The following is an 18,223-nucleotide window of genomic DNA, read 5'->3' on the forward strand; positions in this document are numbered from 1 at the left end:
CATATATGAAAATAACCTTATATAGTTAAAAAGATTATACCAAGAAAATAACCAGAGAGCATACCAATGTATAGGCCTACTTTAAAACAACCAATAAGACTTTTTGTATGTCAGCACCAGGCATTTCTTAGAGAAAATAGTGCATGAAAATCCCATTAGACCTGCCTGGATGTTATCGGCACATCTCAGCAGAGGCAGTCATGCTGTGAAAATGATACTTGTGAGTAGATGCTGAAGATGCTGTAGAGTAGATCACAAACTGCCAGAAGCATTTTCAGGTATTCTCATGAGGTATTGATGGTTAACATGTTTTTTTACAATATAACAATTTTTTGTGCAGTCTTTTCATTTCTGTTCAAAATGCTTCACGCCACTCAGGACAACCGGACACGTAGGAAACACGCAAGTTATTTTTGGGATTGGAACCTTTTAACTGACAGAAAAGAAAAATGAAAATAATGTAAAATATTTATAAATAAAGAAACAATACTGACAGTTCAGTTATCTCTTATCTCTCTCAATTCTGACAGTTCTACATCTTGCATTATAACACAAATAACCACAATGATACCAACTAGTGTAATATTGGAAGAGTGTTTAAAAATATATAAATCATATTACAAAGTTAACAGAGAATTTATGCAGTATGAACTGTATCAAGATACAAAAGCTACGGGATATTAAGCAGGAGAGTATGAAATGAAAGAAAATGCTCTTGTTCATTAACCGTTTTCAAAATGTACTAAGAAACGTTAAAGCAGCGGTTCTTAGTGTAAAGAAAACTAATGGTCCAGAGGAAAAGGTTACTGAAAAGTACAATATCTGCATGTTCAGTTTTCATAACTGGCAGAGTGAATTAAAGAGTTCTGTATTGAAAATAGTCGTCTATAGCTGTAAATACACCACAAACAAAAAGAGCTACTTTTGAGGGGAATTTACAAATGCCCAAATTCTGCAAATCAGCAACACATCTTTAGCATCATTTTAATGCTTTCAGATATCAAAAAGCAGCACATTTAGTTTCTGTTCTACGGTGCACAACTACTGTTAACATCATAGTGTATAAAAAAAGTTCCGTAAATTTGTGTTGGTTTCAAAGTCTGTACTTTTTACACCATCATTTACCAAAGACAGTTAAAAAAAATCTTAAGGAAAATGTAATGCCTTTACAAATAAAGAGGCTAATTTAAAATGAAATGTCTGCATCAACACAGAATAAAACAACATTTTAGACGTTGCCCACCCTTAAATTCAGCTCTCATAATAAAGCTATTTTTTCTTCTTTCAATAGTAAAGGCAGACAACAGTGTGTTCTTATTTACATACCATATCTTTTTTCTTCCTTAAAATTTGCATAGCATACCAGGCACCTAGCACGCCAAGGGATCCTATTAGACGTTTAGCCAAGGATATCCTGGCTGACACCTGTGCACCACCTTCTGGAGAATCACTGTCACAGCAGACTAATTAAGCAGGGTTCAGCCTGCTCCAAACAACCACCTTTAATTTGTTGAGCCACTACAATTCCCTTCATCCACTTGCTTTACAAATGGAATTTATTGAAACGAATGTATAAATGCTAGTACCTTATAGTTTTGGGTTAAATAACTCTAACTACAAATATGTTGACAGATATTAATTCACTAAAAGTTCCCTCCCATCCAAAAAATAAAACCAAAACTAAAGAAATGTTTAATTACTACTTTAAACCTCCTTTTATCCGATTCTCAAAAATAATTGATCCCACCTTCGGAAATCTGAATGACAGCCGCTAGATATGAATCCCCTACCCACCCCCGGAACTGTAAATCTTTCAAAGATGTACTTAGTGTCAGTTTGTACAAAACCAAAATGTTTTTGCTGCACTGTTAACCACCAATGTGTGAAAAACAATGGTCTGAAAATAAGGGCAAAGAACTTTCAACAGGATTATAAAGAATGCAACAGAAGTGGTTTCACAGAGTTTTGCCATAAATGGAATACACAGAAAATAATACCCATCCTTACTTTTCTTTTCTGCCACACTTCAAACCCAGCGTTTCACAGGCTTCTTTTAAAGACAACGCAGGGTTTTCTTCAGGATCCAGTTCATGGCTGCATGAAGAGTAATAATAAATCACACACATTAGGGCTGTACTGAATACATCTATCCAGATGGATTCCTTCAAGCTGTCTTCATGATTGACACACTGCAATTTAAAGAGGGTTTTGCTTTTTTTTATAACCCAATTATGCGCTGGGGGTTCTGTCACCTCCTGACTTGCTAATTACTAAAAGTAACATTGAATATTTATATTGCGCAATGATAACCAGGTGTGTTGCATCTCAGTCTGGTGCTACATTAAGGTTTGAAAATCAAGATTAACATAATAGCCATCAATAAAAACTGTGAGGGGGGAGGTCTTTACTAATCAAATGTTTTAATTAGAATCGTTCTCATCACTGGTGCAGTATTTAACATGTAAAGTAAATGTAAAAAAAAGTGCGAGTCGCTCTATTCTGCTACTGACATTACAAAAAATAATTTAAAAAGTCCCCTAAGTCTCCTTTTACAGATTCTACTATCTGTAACTTTTTGTTTGAATTCTGGAGCCTTACATAAAATCATCTAAAAGAAAAACAAGTGAAAAAATACAAACTTGAAGATACAACTTGAAATATTTCCTTCTTCTTGATTAATAGCAGGTCATATCATTATTATAACACATTAAAATGCCATTAAGACAAAAATAAGCAAACAAACAAAATCCAAACAAATTTGCATTCAAGACCAGAATGACATTCTTCATGCAAACACTCCTTCAAGGTAACATGCACCTTACTTCAGGACAGGGCAACACTGCGAAGAAAAAGTCATCTGACCACTTAAAAAAAAGCCTGGAGTGCTAAGAATAGACAATTCTTCTTAGAGAAGATTGCTCAATTTATCACTTCCGAAAGCCCATAAATTTGTCAAGTATAGAGCTGCTGAACCATGATGCTTTTATGAGCTTTAGAATTCCAGCATAGAACTCTGACATTAGACATCTTAACACAATTTAGACTTGCATCAGATCAGAGAGATGAGTTAGATAATTATGCACTTTCACAAATCATGTTCTTCTATTACAGATTCTGTCTACTTAACTTATAACGGACAACATTTTCAGTCCTGTACAATCAATCCCCATAATCTAGGACTTCAAAAACAAACTGCTTTACAATCCTAATTTACAATTCCACTACCTGAACAAGAGATGTTCTTCTTTCACTTAGAAGTATGGATTTAGTGCATTATCATTGTTGGCTTTTAATTGAATCTATAAAATCTTTGGGGGAAAAAAAGATGATGTGACTGAGATTAAGTGAACTAACAACACTAAAGAATGCCATGCACATACATACTTTGTACAGTGAATACGTTTAGTCACATTTTGAAGACAACTATGACACAAACCCATTTCTGTACATTTTCCACAAAGTAGGGAGGACAAGGAAGCATGAAATTTCTGGTTTATGCAAGCACAATTGAATCCACACAGAATATAAATATGACTTCTATTTTAAGAAGCTTTGAAATATTTTAAAAGTGCAAAATAATTAGAAAAAGGCAAATCTTAACAATGTCCCAGTGCTTCTGAGAAGAGCACAGCTCAAAATCTAAGGCGACATCTAAATCCCCAAGGCTTCGTTTGCAGGAAAAAAAATGTTCATTTCGCTATAAATAAGATTTTATTTCCTTAAATTACAATGCCAATAACAGAAAATGCCCTTTTTAAGTACATAAAAAAGCATCCATACAAAAAAATGTTTTGTCATGAAATGTGTCCGATCTGCCTGTATGCAAGTTAAATTAACTTGGCTCAGCACAATAATGCCCACAAGAAAACAACATACACATTCCTCCAAAATATGCACTTTTAGGCTATTTGTTTCTTTTTACATCACAACCTAGGAACACAAGAAGCAAAACTTGGGACCTGAATGTAGGCCTTAGGCACATCAAGCCAACTGAAATCTAGTAGGTCATGTTTGGCCACTTTAATCTGTTTTAAGAGACTTATTCTGTCTGAGAACAAAATCCACTTCAGTATTTCTCTTAATCTGGGGTAAACAGTGCAACATATGTACATATGTATAAACACAGTATGAGGTGCTGTAGAACATTGGGAACTCTTTTTATCTGTAGTACTTGCCTCCTTTTTATCTTGACTTGTCTTTGATCTGGTGGGTCATCATCGTCGTTCTCTTCATCATTTCGAGAACTTTCCCCCACTGAACCACTCTTGTTCTCTGGCTCACTCTGTCTTGACTCTAGTACAAACATCAAGTGGAATTCCAGGATGATTAAACCATGGGAATGAAAGACCATGAGCATGCTTTATCACCAACATATCCTTTGCAGGTAAAAACGAATGAGACAGCACTTGCTTGTAATGTCGGCTCCCTCTCCTTCACAGAATTATGTTCACTTGAAATGAGGAATTTTCAATAAACAATTTAAAATAAAAAATAAAACCAAACCAGAGAACCACAAGCAAATCCCTACCTACTTAAACCGGTTGCATGAGATTCACTCACACAAAGGGAAAACTAAAAGTGCCCTTGCAAATGGGAATTGTGTAGGAGTTCAAACAGTTTTTAAACAGCAAGTATTAAGTGTTAATGGCTTTGTATCCACAATGAGGAAAATAAATGGTGGTTAGGTAGCCAACTTGATACATGGAAGTACGCTATTTTCACATACAGTATGTTCATTATCCTGTTGGTATTACTGTTACACGTATAAAAGTTATCTGGCCTAACAGTTTTTGTACTACAGAAGCTATCGTAATAGGATGTGTTTTGTTAAGGCTTTGACTGCTTAGTAAGGGCATTAAAAGTACTGCTGCAACACCCAAGGTGCAGTTCTGAAGCAGGCCATGGTACAATGAAGCTAGCCAAGCTTCAGGTCTATCAGTGAAATGCTTCTAAGACACTGGGAATTTGAATTTTGCAAGCAAAATGGCAGTCAGACAGCCACTGTAATATACTGATGACAATGGAAATTCAATTTCACCATATTCTGTGTTGTCACTCCTAGGTTTGGAGGTGATTAGCCATACAGAACTGGAACAGGAACATTTTGAAATAGAGACTGGCAGACTTTCCAGGAAGCTGATGATCTGCCATGGTTGGGCAAATGGTAACAGAATCATGCAAGATGCATGTCAGAAGTAGCTTTGCCTGCTCATAACATCTACTAAGTTGCAATTCAGTTGGTGTTTCTTAAGCCAAAGGCATCTTGAATCAGAATAAAATGGCAACCCCACAACCATCATGTGGAAGACCACCAGGTCGTCCAGATGCCAATGTTATACTCACCAGACCTGTTGCAAGGTAAAAACTAATGCAAGAAAGAAAAAACCTGTTTCAGTCTGCTAAAGAGTTAACTCTGTTAACAGAGTTGGTAGGGATTTACCCAAAATAAAAAGACTTGTGTCTGTAATTGCTGCCAAAGGTGGTTCCACCAAATATTGAGTTCAAAAGTTCGAATACTTACGCCATCCACATATTTGTTTCATATATTCAGGGCTTGAATAAAACATTAAATTTTAAAAAAGAGTATTAATAATTTTGTAATTGCAAACCATAGAAAGGTTCTGAATGGCTAACCACTGTTCCTTATCTTTAGTTTTAAAAGAACACACTATTCAAATTGATAATAAAATCATGCATTTTTAATACCCAAGTAAAGAAGTATAAAACATTTTGTCTTATAGATGTCCTCATTAGCATTTAATTAGCAGACATACACAGTCAATCCAAACCCTAAAATGACCTCATTTTAATCCCTCACGTCAACATTTTCTTTAACATGTAAGATTCCAGTCACAAGCATGTGTATTTGAGATACTGTAAACATATCAGAAAACCAAAAGAAAGGTAGTAATATACTCTTTCACTTTTGTTCTTCAGTGGAAAAAATATTTTTCTTTCAAAGACTGTATAACCTAGTGCTTGATGTTATGAAGTACAGACCTAATTCCAAGAACCATTTATATAATATGGTTTTGTGTTGATTTCACATAAACTCTAATGTTCTTTTTATTGCAAATTTATGCACAAACAAACTGTAACTGTTTCCGTTTGAAGCACTAATAGATTCCCAACACAGCTAAAGTGGAATGGAGCTGAAGACACAACGTGCAGACAGTTCAAGGAGGCCAGTCTCCACAGCAAAATCCTTTCAACTTGTACTGGCCTTGCTTTCCATTTATGTAATGACATTTTAAAAGCCAAATTATTAGTTATATTTTCTAGTGCTTTAATGCCTCTTTCAATTCCATAGTTCAGTGTATGCTTAAGGCTATAATTTTTAACATCATGCTATCTATGGAAGTCACTTTAAGAGAAATTTTTACTTCTTTCCCAGTATTACTGGAGTTACTTTGCCTTTTACTGCTTACAACCGTTTCTTCTCCAAAAGCACACTGTTTCCCAACTTTGTAAGTCATGTCTCCTGTATTATTTATTTAGTGGCAATATTTAACCAAGGTGGAACATCAGGACATTTCTGTCTGTTACAGTGAACCCTTGAGAAGAGAAGAGCAAACACTAATCTTTAGAATTATATCATGGCAAACACATTTATTTTAGCTTTATCATTATTAAATAATACAAGCCCAGGTAAAGCACAGACATGACAGGTAAACACATTTAAGAAAAGTAAGTGTAGAGATACATTATTGTTTTAAAAGAAAAACTTCTTTTTATAGCACAATATATTTTTTAATGAAAAAAATGCTTGAGGCTAATGCTAATTCTAATATGCTGTTAGCCAGCAGCTCTATCACCCTGTAACTCACAGCTAGGAACCCACTGAAGCTGAGCACATGTGAGTGGGGTTAGCGGGGCCAGCAGGGGGCGCTCACCCTGCAGTCTCTGTGGGTCCTAATGCCCCAGTACAGTGATGGGAACACTATACTGTAAAAAAGGTGCTGTCCTTCGGATTAGATGTACAACAAAGATACAGACTCTTTGTTGTCATTAAATATCCCAGAGAGTTTCTCAAAAAAGTTAGGGGTGTAACCCTGATGTCCTGGCCAAATCCCCCCCCGGCCTTTACCAGTCATGGCCTCCTAATAATTCACAACCTGACAGCTGGTGTGGTGAGTGTTCTGCCGCAACATGGCTGCTGTTGCTTCATCCAGGTGGGGCTTCGCATTGGTGGTGGTGGAGGGGAGTCCCCATTACCTTTGAAGGACTTTGAGTGGAGTGTCCAGAAAATCACTAATTATAAGGATTATTATAATAGAATTGTACTATATGCAATGACACTGCATGTATTATTGATCAAAAGGTATTTTATACTTAACAAAGCAATATTACAGATCAAAGACCAGATTATTTTGCCATTTGAGGGTCACATCTTTTTTCCAAGTAAAAAAGCTCTACTGCTGTAAAATAGCTCAACATTCTCAAACTGCATTTGTCCAATTTTCCTTCTAATCATTTTTAGTCATAACAGTTTCAAGGCAGCAGCGTAATAGTGGTTAGGGCTCTGAACTCCTAACAGGAGGACTCTGGGCTCCAATCTCAGGAGGGACATTACTGTTGTAGCCTTGAGAAAAGTACTTCTCTCAAATTACTTCAATAAAAATGCCCAGCTGTATAAATGACTTCTCTGCAGGTTGTCACTATAACCCCCCATCTTATTCGATTAAATAAAAGGTTACAAAATCACATTGTTCAATAAAGTCAGACTGAATAAACTGGCACATCCATTTATCATCAGAAAGTTTGTTTATTTTTGTTGTTTTTATTCCTTGTAAGTCCGCCCTGGTCAAGGAGGGAACCAGGAACCTATCTTGGAAACAACGGGCAAATGTGCAGGAAATGTCTGTTGACAGGATCTTTCTACTTCACTGGAGCAATATAGAGACATGAGTTAACCCAGTCAAGAAAGTCTACAAAGAAGGCACCCTGGTCTTTAAACTCAGGACCCACGAGCTGTGAGGAGGTAGCCGCACCACGATTAAATGCAGTCTTTAAAAATCCCTCTACACATCCTGGAAAAATAAATATAACATGCATGTGCCAGCAGCTATTATTTTAACAATACATTCTGTAAGACACTGTACACAAGGACTGATATAAAGACAGATCCTATACAGTACCAATCAGAGCAGAGAATTTAACACTTAGCCTTCTATGTGTTTGATGGAGCGGTGGCTCTGTGGCTAAGGATCTGCTCTTGTGGCTGGAAGGTTGCCATTTCAAATCCCGCGGCCAGCAGAGGAATCCTACTCCATTGGGCCCCTGAGCAAGGCCCTTAACTCCAGCTGCTCCAGGGGCGCTGTACAATGGCTGACCCTGCGCTCTGACCCCAAGCTTCTCTCTGTCTTTGTGCCTCATGGAGAGCAAGAGAGGGGTATGCGAAAAAGACAAATTCCTAATGCAAGAAATTGGATATGGCTAATAAAGTGATCTTATCTTATCTTCTAGCTCTAAGTGAAGACAGGTTTTATAGGTAAAAGGAATGTGGTCATTATTAACCCTGGTATTTGCTCACTTAGTCACATGTTTGCCTGATAATCTATTGAAATGTAAAAGTAACAGTTATAGGTTGAAATGGGAAATACTGACCTCCTGTTCCACTGGGGCTAGCACCAGAAGAAGCTGCCCTCTTCCGCTTATCTCCGTCACAAGACTTGTTTCTATCAGAACAGGAGACCACAGAGAGATCCTCATGAGTCCGACTTGACCCTGAGCAGGTGCCCTCATTTTGCGACGCAGCTGGCCCGCTTGCTTCCACTTCGTCCAAATTGAGAGTTATCTTCTGAATCAGATCTGCTGCCTCTGCTGTAAGATCTTCTATCTCTTCCAGATTTCTTCCGGTTTCAAACTCTCTAGTATCCCTGGGAGGAAGCTCACCGCTTATGTCCCTGCTTTGCTCCGAGACAGCAGCCTGCTGCGTTTCACTTGGCACCACCTTCTCCTCGGTAGCACTGCTGCAGGAATCGTCCACAGTCCACCCCTGGGAGGCCCAGTACTGAAACTGTTCCCAGTAGCAGAAGTACACTTCATTAGCATGCTTCTCCCATTCGTTTTTACTGGTGGGATGATCCCATGGTGGCAGTGACTCGCCTTTGGAATCTCCAGGATGCGTTTCCAGCCAGCTTTGCCAAAGAAGCTCTTCTCCATGCCGTTCCCAGTATCTCTTCCAGTCCAGGGACACGGGATTCCCAGCGGATGAGGTTCCCCCGTCACCTGCAATCTCATCTTCACTCTTTGGCTCACCCATGGTTTCTGAGGTGTACTGTGTATCTCCTCCTTGCACAGCGACATACTCGTTATGACTTTCAGAGTTTGCATGGTTGTATTTCTTGCTCTTCCTGTTCCTTGTGCATTTTGAAGCATCTCGACTGTCGCCACCTTCATCATATACCACCTTATAATAAAATAAAAAAAAACGGTTTTGAGTCCACAGCATGAGCGCTTTGTTGCAAAATATACTTAGATGAACATTTATCATGCATCAAGAACAGATATTAAAGAGCATACTTCTAGCACCTTCTAGCACGGTACAGCACATTAGTAGAGGGAAAAAAACAGCCATCAATACAAAGAAAACTCATTATTTACCCGAAGTGTTCTACAACAATAATTACATGTCACTTTATATTTTTCAATATTTCAACTCAAATCTTTTTACTCAGAAAACATACAATTATCAATTTACACAGGATCATAGCTATTCAACCTCTATAAAATACACAATAAAAGTCTGCAAGGCAAGATGGCCTTATGAATGAATAATAGAGAATAATTATGAAGAATAAAGCTTTCTTGTCCACCAAGGTCATCGCATTATCTCAGGAAGTATTACAGAGCAAGAACCAGCTCATCCCTCGGATTCATAACTGAAGTACTAATCCAAAGGTTCTGAATAATAGATTTGAATTATTTCAAAATATTTACAGTATTTTTAATCATATATTGTACCTGAGATCCTGTAGTCTTTTTTATTTCAAATGTCTAAAACAGACATTATAATCCAAAATATAATATAATGTCATTCAAACATGATGCCAAAGTGATAATGTTTTTCAAAAGATTGAGACTGAAATTCAGGAAAGTTTATTTTTGACACTTTGAAACTTTTCTCTTCAGAACAACCTCATTTTCCATGAAAACCAATTACAAAACATTTCAAGATTAGAGTAAGCATATTTTAATTAAAATTTCAAACATAATCTGATTATTTTTGAAAAGAACAAAGCCTAGTCAGCAGTAAAATATGATTAAAAATGAATGAAGAAACCATCAATTACAAAAAAGCACAAACGTAATAAATGCATTGCCGCATATTACAATAAAATGAAGATACGGCGAGATATCCAGAGCAGGAAGCTTGTTCAAAAGACTCCAAACTCAAGGTCTCCTGTTCACTCATTTCCTACCCAATTAAACAAGAACTGCAGATTTTGATGTGATCAGACACCAAAATGTCAGAATGCAAATTTATTGTTTTTCAAACTTGCCACATAGCTTTTAAGATACAACCTTCTGATGGGATGAGACATTTCTTCTGCATGCGGCACAGCTGTTTAAAACGATATGCGATATTCATTGCTGACAACAGACAAATCAACGGGAAGGTCCAAGTGTGAAGCTCTCAGCTACAGAACTAGTGACTAATGGTAACCAGAATTCACCATACTACACTGATCATGTCTTTGTACCTCATCTATTATATTCTGATATTCTGGAGAGACATTGCACATCCTTATTGTGCTCAAGTAACAACGGCTTTCTTGCGAGACGACGAGTGTTTCAGTTATGCTATGTAAATCCTACCCAATAGCCTTAAGCCTCACTGAACATTTATCAGATAAGCTGGGATAGTATGTGGTATCTAGGGCTCAGGGAGCAGTAACAAGGCACAGTCTTGTCCAGGCATGAGAGAAATGGCCATTATCCCATAAACAGCATCCGTATCTCAGTCATCACATATGTACAGCCTGCATTGCTTAAATTAGTGAGCCCACATGCTAGTAGCCTGAGACTTCCACAGTAGATACCACATTGATCAATTCTCTTGATGAGAAAAAGTTGATAATTATAATGAATTTTAAATGCCATGTCTATTCACTGTCAGCGCACCTGCTACAAAGCTACCATTTTTCCTAAAACCTCGGTGAATATGTCCTAAGTGCTAAAATTATTTTGATGCACAATGTACTAATAAACACCACTAAATAATGTGTCGGGCCCCTATAAGCAGTGACTGAATTTTACGAGGTTTTGAAATTATTTGATGTCTTTGCTTTAGAAAGATGGCCTTCAGCTGAGGCTGTGGTGAGGGTAATGATGTGTAGCATTAAATTTCACATTCCACCGGACTGAGATCTAGAGACTGATCAGCCTGGGGAAAGCAATGAAAATCTGGCTCATACTCATCAAGTCAACCACACACTGCCTACCATAAAGGTGCCAGTGCATGTTGAGGCTATACTTGCCTACTGCTGTGTCTTCATGTTCTATGTATTTATTTAAATCATTACCATATGGTAAGGTTTTGAATGTAAGCAAACCTGGTTATATACATAAAAGAGTTTTGTTTTGTATATACAAACTTGCTTTTTATTATTTTCACATTTAGCATCATAAGGAACTTTTGACTTCAGGCCTTCGTCTCAAACTGAATTATGTTTTCCTAATTCTAATTCTGAAGTGATCATTATTTTTTAAAAATGCCAGTGTTTTCGGTAACTGTGTAACTGCGTATATTTTTAGGCTTCTAAGTTGCAGGGGATTACACTTTTGGGTGGCTTGCGTTCAAAGACTAGACAGCCACATTTGTGCTAGAAACGGTATCCGGCGTCAGCCAAGATGGAGGCCTGACCCACATATTCAAAAGCCTTTTCAAAATCTTTTTTTACCAGCAATTCTACCAGCGGAGGTGAAACTTAGCTTATTTCATCAGTAAACTTTTTTCACGTCTGCACCTGCAAATTGTTCTCATAATTTTTACGTCGGCCGTCAGTAATGAAATACGTGTGGAGATATGCTTCAAAACTGTGCCTGATCAAAAACTGTTGGGACAATCAGTTCCAAATTTCATTAACAGTTCTAGTGCCAACAAGACAAAGATTTAAATGAGATTCCTTTCTAAAACAAGATGGCAGCCTGATCGTTATTGCATTTTGACTGCTGTTAGAAGATGGCCTGTAACACCTTTAGGCCAAAACCTGTGGTCAGTGTCATTTGAGTAAGTGTGCTTTTAACAACTGATGCACTGATATTCCTGCAAATACCAAGAGGGCTGCCACTCTGTCTTCAATCACATTATATTATTCTGACTGAAATATCCTTGTTCACATGAATTAGGATGTCTGTTTCATGAACTGGGTAGTATTTAATGCCCATTTTCATTAAATCATAAAACAGTCAAAAATAACTTACTGTGTACTGCTTCTTAGTTGAAGAGCTACCAAACTGGAGTGGCAACCCCATGCTGATCATAAGCATGGCCTCCTCATCCAGTTCTTCATTAACCTCTTGCTGTGCTTCATCTACAGGAGACACAACTGGCTCCTCATCATTTCCTTCCAGACCTGAAAAGAAAACAGTTCCTAATTCACATTGTCTCTTTTACATTTATGACAGATACAACAGTGCTGAGATTTCCCTAAATAAAAAATACTCTATTTAAAAACATTGGCAGTGTTAGGCATTATGGTTTTGATTAAAGCTTGCTGCAGCAGAAACAGTGTTTTAAATATTTACCACTGTTTTCAACATTTATCAGTCGACAAAAGGACATTCATGATAAAATTGGTCAGTGTGAATTAGGTGTTTCTTTTCAGGAAGACAACAGTTGAAGAAATGTCAATTGACTTAATAAGGAATACCTTCCAATGAAATTATTTTTCATTATACCATATATCTGATCCTTTTATTCTAACTTGCCTCTACATGAACAATATTTTAAGTCAGACAGCCACACCTTTACATGTATTACCTTAGTGAAATAAGGGAGAATGTCATAAATAAGTGTGGTTGCAGAAGCTGAAACAGAACATGAAACATCACAGAAACAATGCTGATTTGCTGCTTACATTCAAAACTGAATGTTCTCAAAAACAGGTAAAAAATAATTTGGCATGATGCATTTTTGACTGTAGGTAGCACTAAAAAGAACTCTACAAAGCAAATTGTAAGTGCACAGTAATATTATAAATTCAATTGCAACATGCAATTCAATTTTTCCAGTTTTGGTATTAATCAGTGTCTATCTTCAGAAGCCAAACAAGCGATATACTATGCAATATCAAGTCCTGACTGAGTGAATACTCCTGCAAGAGACTGCAAACAGCAGCAACAGTAACAGTCACTGGCGGTACAAACAACAGGATAAAACAATACCCTCACAGGAATTCAATTAAGAAAATGAGAGAATTAGCTGAGACTATCGATTTCTGAATTCTTCTCTTTTACTAGAGGGGGGCAGAGATTTGTAATGCTTGCAAAGTGTCTTTTTTTTGTGTTTGCAGAGTAGAGCTCTAAATGATATGAAAAATAAAACAGAGAATAAAAGAGAGAGAGTAGGCTGAGAGCCTAAGAGTGAAAAGAGATCCACGCTAAATACTCCCTACTTGTATTTTGTTGTTTTTATATTGGGTGGCACAAGGGCGTAGTGGTTAGCATTGCTGCCTTACAGCGCTGGGGACCTGGGTTCAATTCCTCAAGTGCTATTTGCATAGTGTTTGTAAGTCCTCCCTGTGTTCAAGTGGGTTTCCTCCCACAGTCCAAAGAAATACTAGTAGGTTAACTGGCTTCTGGGAAAATTGGCCCTGTTGAGATTGTGTGAGCGTGTTTATATCTGTGTGTGCCCTGTGATGGACTGGCATCCCATCCAGGTTGTATCCTGCCTTACACCCACTGCTTGCTGGGATCAGCTGCAGCTCTCCTGCTACCCTGTATTGGAGTAAGAGGTTAGAAAATGGATAGATGTATGTCTGCTTTTATAGTAACTGTTTTCCACTTGAAAACAACAAGCAAGCTTTTCGAGATGGTTTTGCCAACAAATACTACTTACTTGTTAACCCTGCATGCACATCACATTGCAACACTTCTGCAGTGAAATATCTGCTGCACAACCTGTACTTATTCACTCATACAGGAACTCTCACTGTTGCCTGTGGCGAGACCAGAGGTCAAATTACAGTACTTTCACAAAGTTTATGAATTTGTGCTCAATGCGAAATGTAATACAATTTTGCTATACCGTCAATGAATATATTTGGTTATCGAGGTTTAATAACCGGTCTTTGAAATTGGGACCGCACGTCCCCTTTAAATACTACTGTGTTTATGCGTGATGCATGTTGCAGCCAAAAGTCAACTTCCTGAGGGTACTGAAAGGCTCACAAGAACAGAATCTGTTGTACTGCAGGAAAGTCCCACAAAAAATACACACTAAAAAGCCACGGAAGATCAACAAAATGTACAAAATCATACAAAGCTTGTGCATCACCACAGTTTCACATTGGAGTCTGATCACACGACGAGGGAATCCTTCTTCTCAATTATTTATTTTTAAATGTTATTTATTTATTGGGGGGGGCCTTGCATTTGTACTCGTTTCTAAATCTAGACATTTTCTGAAAAGCGCCATGCTTAATTGTATAATAGCAGTGTCCTACCTGGAATGTGCACTCTTGACCTTCAAGTTCCAAGTGCAAATCCCTAACCACTACCCTAGGTTGACCTCTAACCTCCTGGAGCTGCAGTGTCAGACACACCAGTCTGCTTATAACCTCTTATGACTGTATCTTTAGCAGTATAATCTGGCTTCTTCGCAGCATTTATATAACAATTGGATAGATTCAAGCTTGTGAAGCACAATATGCTTTCTCACATCACTTCTTGGGTTATTTCTGTCCAAATCAGATCTTTAAAAACGAACTTTAATGTATAATGAATCATATTACTCTAGCATACCTTAGCGCGTACTGAGAAATATTTGACTAATGTAACAATGATTCTTGTAGCTCTCAACTGAAGCATTTATAAAAAATGAATGGATAACATAACCCTTAAAACAACTCATTTTGCCTCATACTGCATTGTTTTGTTTATTTATTATTCAGTCTAGAAGTAGGATATTTTCTGTTGAGCTCGTGAGTTATGTATCGGATGTGCTGCCATTACTGAAAGCTAAACCTCTTCAATCACTACTGCAATAAATAAAAATGTCCATTCCTTTCAGTATGGTTCATCGAGGTTTGATTTTTCTTACCTTCAAGCTTGTTTTCCGCAAAGTCCGTGCTCTCACAGATCTCCTTTAAGCTATACCAGCACAGCTCTTGATCTCTGTGAGATCAAGCAAAAAAAAAATATTTCAGGAACCAAGAACAAGTATTTCAAAGAAAAATATTAGAAAGTGAACTAACAATCTTACTATTCTTTGAATCTTGTAATGGTATCTTTCAATAAGGGGGTATGGAAACACAAAGTACATATTCATTTCTTTCAGAAACTCACACAGAACAATAATGCATTCCAGTGTAACTGATATTTCTTTCCCCACAGTGTGTCAAACTTACAACATCACTCGTTTATTTCATATAGGACATTGTTTTTTTGACAACACATTCTATGTAGAAAGGCTAAGACACGAGTAACTACCTTTGTGTGTGGGCTTCAAGACTCAAGGATTATCTAATGCTCTGCATTTTGTTCTCTTTTTCTTCCTGCTCAGCCTGGCCATTGTAGTCAATGCTGCAGTCTATGCTGTCTGTACTAGGGGATTCATCATCAGTGCAGGTGAACAGGACCTTGCGTCCTGCTTTCTTTTCTTTGTGCTTCAAGTTTATTTTTACGGGTTTTTATGCATAAAGAGCAGCGTAAAAACACATATCTGCACTGCCTTTTGAAGCTGATTTATTTCTATTTTGTTCACTGTACCCTCCTAATCTCATATTCTTGGGTCCGACTATGCACCAAACAACATTGCAGGATTCTTAAGGGTGCTGATAAGCCCAGTTACTACTACTTTCCCTGAGCTGTCAGTCCTAACTCTTCAGTTGAAGTGTATGAATGAGGTCACAAACCAAGTAAAACAATGATAAGCTGTTAATCCATATCACGGATTCTTTTTACTTTCAGTTTGATTAAAAATTTCTCTCAAAGATGGACTTCAACGTACTGTTCCAAGTGGTACAGTTTCCAAATTACTCTACAACCTCAGCAGTCCTTCATTCTCTGGCATCACAAAAACGATTATGGTCTGGAATGACTTTTTGTCCGTCCCTGGTGTACAGCGTGAGTGCTTTATTTAATAATCTATGTGACAGTAACATAATTAAATTACATTTCCCATTAAACAGTATAATATGCTGTGCAGTTACTAAAGGTTGTTTTCTTAAATGGTTTTATGGAATCTCAGATATACTCTCGACAAACAGAAATGTTGAACAAGTTGAGGGGCTCATGTTATTTGTGCACTTGGCAAAAGATCAGACTCTGCTTCAGAGACACAACAAGTGTACATCACCAGCTGCAAAAGAAAATTGTGAGTGGAATGCCAATGTGATTCAGATTACTAATACAGTAGTAATTAGTACATAACTGTTCAAGGATCTAGCTTGATCCAGCTAGTACTTGCAAGATTGGTTTTGAGAGCATGGTTGAATAGTTCGCTCCAGATACCCACAATCCCTTGAGCAAGAAAAGGCCTCCTGTTCTCAGATTCAAATGCACTTCTTCTTGGATTCCATTTGTGTCTTCTGTTTCAGGTTTCATGTTAATCCTGCAGAAGTCCAGTGGATCAACCGTGTCAGTACGTTCGAGAATTAGAATACCTGAATCACATGCCCTTACAATCTTCTGTGATAAAAACTGAAGACATTACTTTTTAACTGGTACATACCAGGCTGGTCTTCTGCAGACTGATGACAAAAGCAATATATTTTTCTATACTGCAATATATTTTTCTAAATGCAAATGGTATTCTGAAGTGAGGTTTCACTGGTGCATTGTAAAATGTTAACAAATATTCTTTAAACAAAACATCCTAGCATTCCTTGTCTTTCCTTTGTTTCTGAACATTCACTGAAAGGTGAAAATGATGAAGACATACTGTTGTACAGCAGCATTTTTGTTTTTATTGAAACAAAATCCAAAATGAAATAAAAGCAGATCTAATTTTTGTACAAAAAAGCGGACTTAAAAAGAGAAAAATCGGATGAACACGCCATTTTGGTTTTACATTTTCCTGCACTTGCATCCACGTTAAGCCCTACTAATACTGCACAAAACTCTGGGTCTTGGTTCAGGATGTGTGAACTCAGCCCTAATCCCGTCATGCCAACAGAATGAAACTTTTTAAGTAGATTATAAAACCTATGGCTTCTGCCTGCCCTAACTTTAAAACAATAGAAAACTCCAGAATGGCCCTTTTAAGAGAATATAAACACCTGTCACTGAAGAAATTCATTAATTTACTCCTCAGCAACATATTCACCCGCATTACACAAGTACAGACTTATATTACATCTTAAGTTTTTATAAGGGCAGAATATAATTATCCCGTTGTAAACTGTAAATGCAGTCCAGAATAGCAAAAACTCATTTCAAAACTAAGTGGCCATGGACAAGCTACAAGGAAGTAAAAATATTGATGAAGTAAAAACATTTTAATAAAAGATAAAGAGAAAAGGGACAGATTGGTTTTCGGAAAACTTTACCTGTTGCCTAATTTTGCTTGATAATTCCATCTATGCAGCACTGAAAATCTCATTAGCTGTATTTAGATTTGCTCTGTTCAGGAAGATGAAATATGTTTGGCACCAAAAATGAAGAAGATTTCTTACAAGCAAATAAATAATAACCATTAACGTGAATTAAAATAATAATAGAATCTCAAGGAAAATTAGTTATAACAATAAACAACATGTACCAATGTGTTAACAAGAAGGTTTTAGGTCAAGTACAAAACTATAACAATGCCTAAGTATGTTTATGTGCCAGGTTACAAAGAAGTAATGCATTGACGTATGTCAGGAGAGGACAAAAAAGTGACATGACACTACAGATTAAGTATAACATTTGTAGTGCGTGACTAAAATTACCCTAATTACACCATCTTACACACACAGCAATAGAAATACTATATATTTCTTCTCAATTACACACAAAGGCATTGTGCAAGGGAATAGAGAATCATTGGCTTAGAACTCTCTCTTAAATCCCT

The 18,223-nt window shown here is 37.1% G+C and overlaps 1 protein-coding gene across 5 annotated transcripts in view; it reads right to left on the reverse strand.

Annotated features, from left to right (window-relative positions):
• The window catches only part of tgs1 (trimethylguanosine synthase 1), a 44,884-nt gene that overhangs the window by 24,095 nt on the left and 2,566 nt on the right, over window positions 1-18,223 (reverse strand). For 4 of the 5 annotated variants that reach the window (XM_088919340.1, XM_088919343.1, XM_088919338.1 and 1 more), the window contains 6 exons: window positions 16,685-16,780; window positions 15,269-15,342; window positions 12,430-12,581; window positions 8,608-9,412; window positions 4,176-4,293; window positions 2,008-2,094 (listed from right to left, as the gene is read on the reverse strand). In XM_088919340.1, coding sequence (XP_088775466.1) covers window positions 2,008-2,094; window positions 4,176-4,293; window positions 8,608-9,412; window positions 12,430-12,581; window positions 15,269-15,342; window positions 16,685-16,780 — 1,332 coding nt within the window. The remainder of the gene's footprint in view (window positions 1-2,007; window positions 2,095-4,175; window positions 4,294-8,607; window positions 9,413-12,429; window positions 12,582-15,268; window positions 15,343-16,684; window positions 16,781-18,223) is intronic. The other variant, XM_088919341.1, reaches the window with a different exon arrangement.

The sequence above is a fragment of the Atractosteus spatula genome, chromosome 6 (assembly GCF_055471065.1).
Source record: "Atractosteus spatula isolate fAtrSpa1 chromosome 6, fAtrSpa1.hap1, whole genome shotgun sequence".
NCBI lineage: Eukaryota > Metazoa > Chordata > Actinopteri > Semionotiformes > Lepisosteidae > Atractosteus > Atractosteus spatula.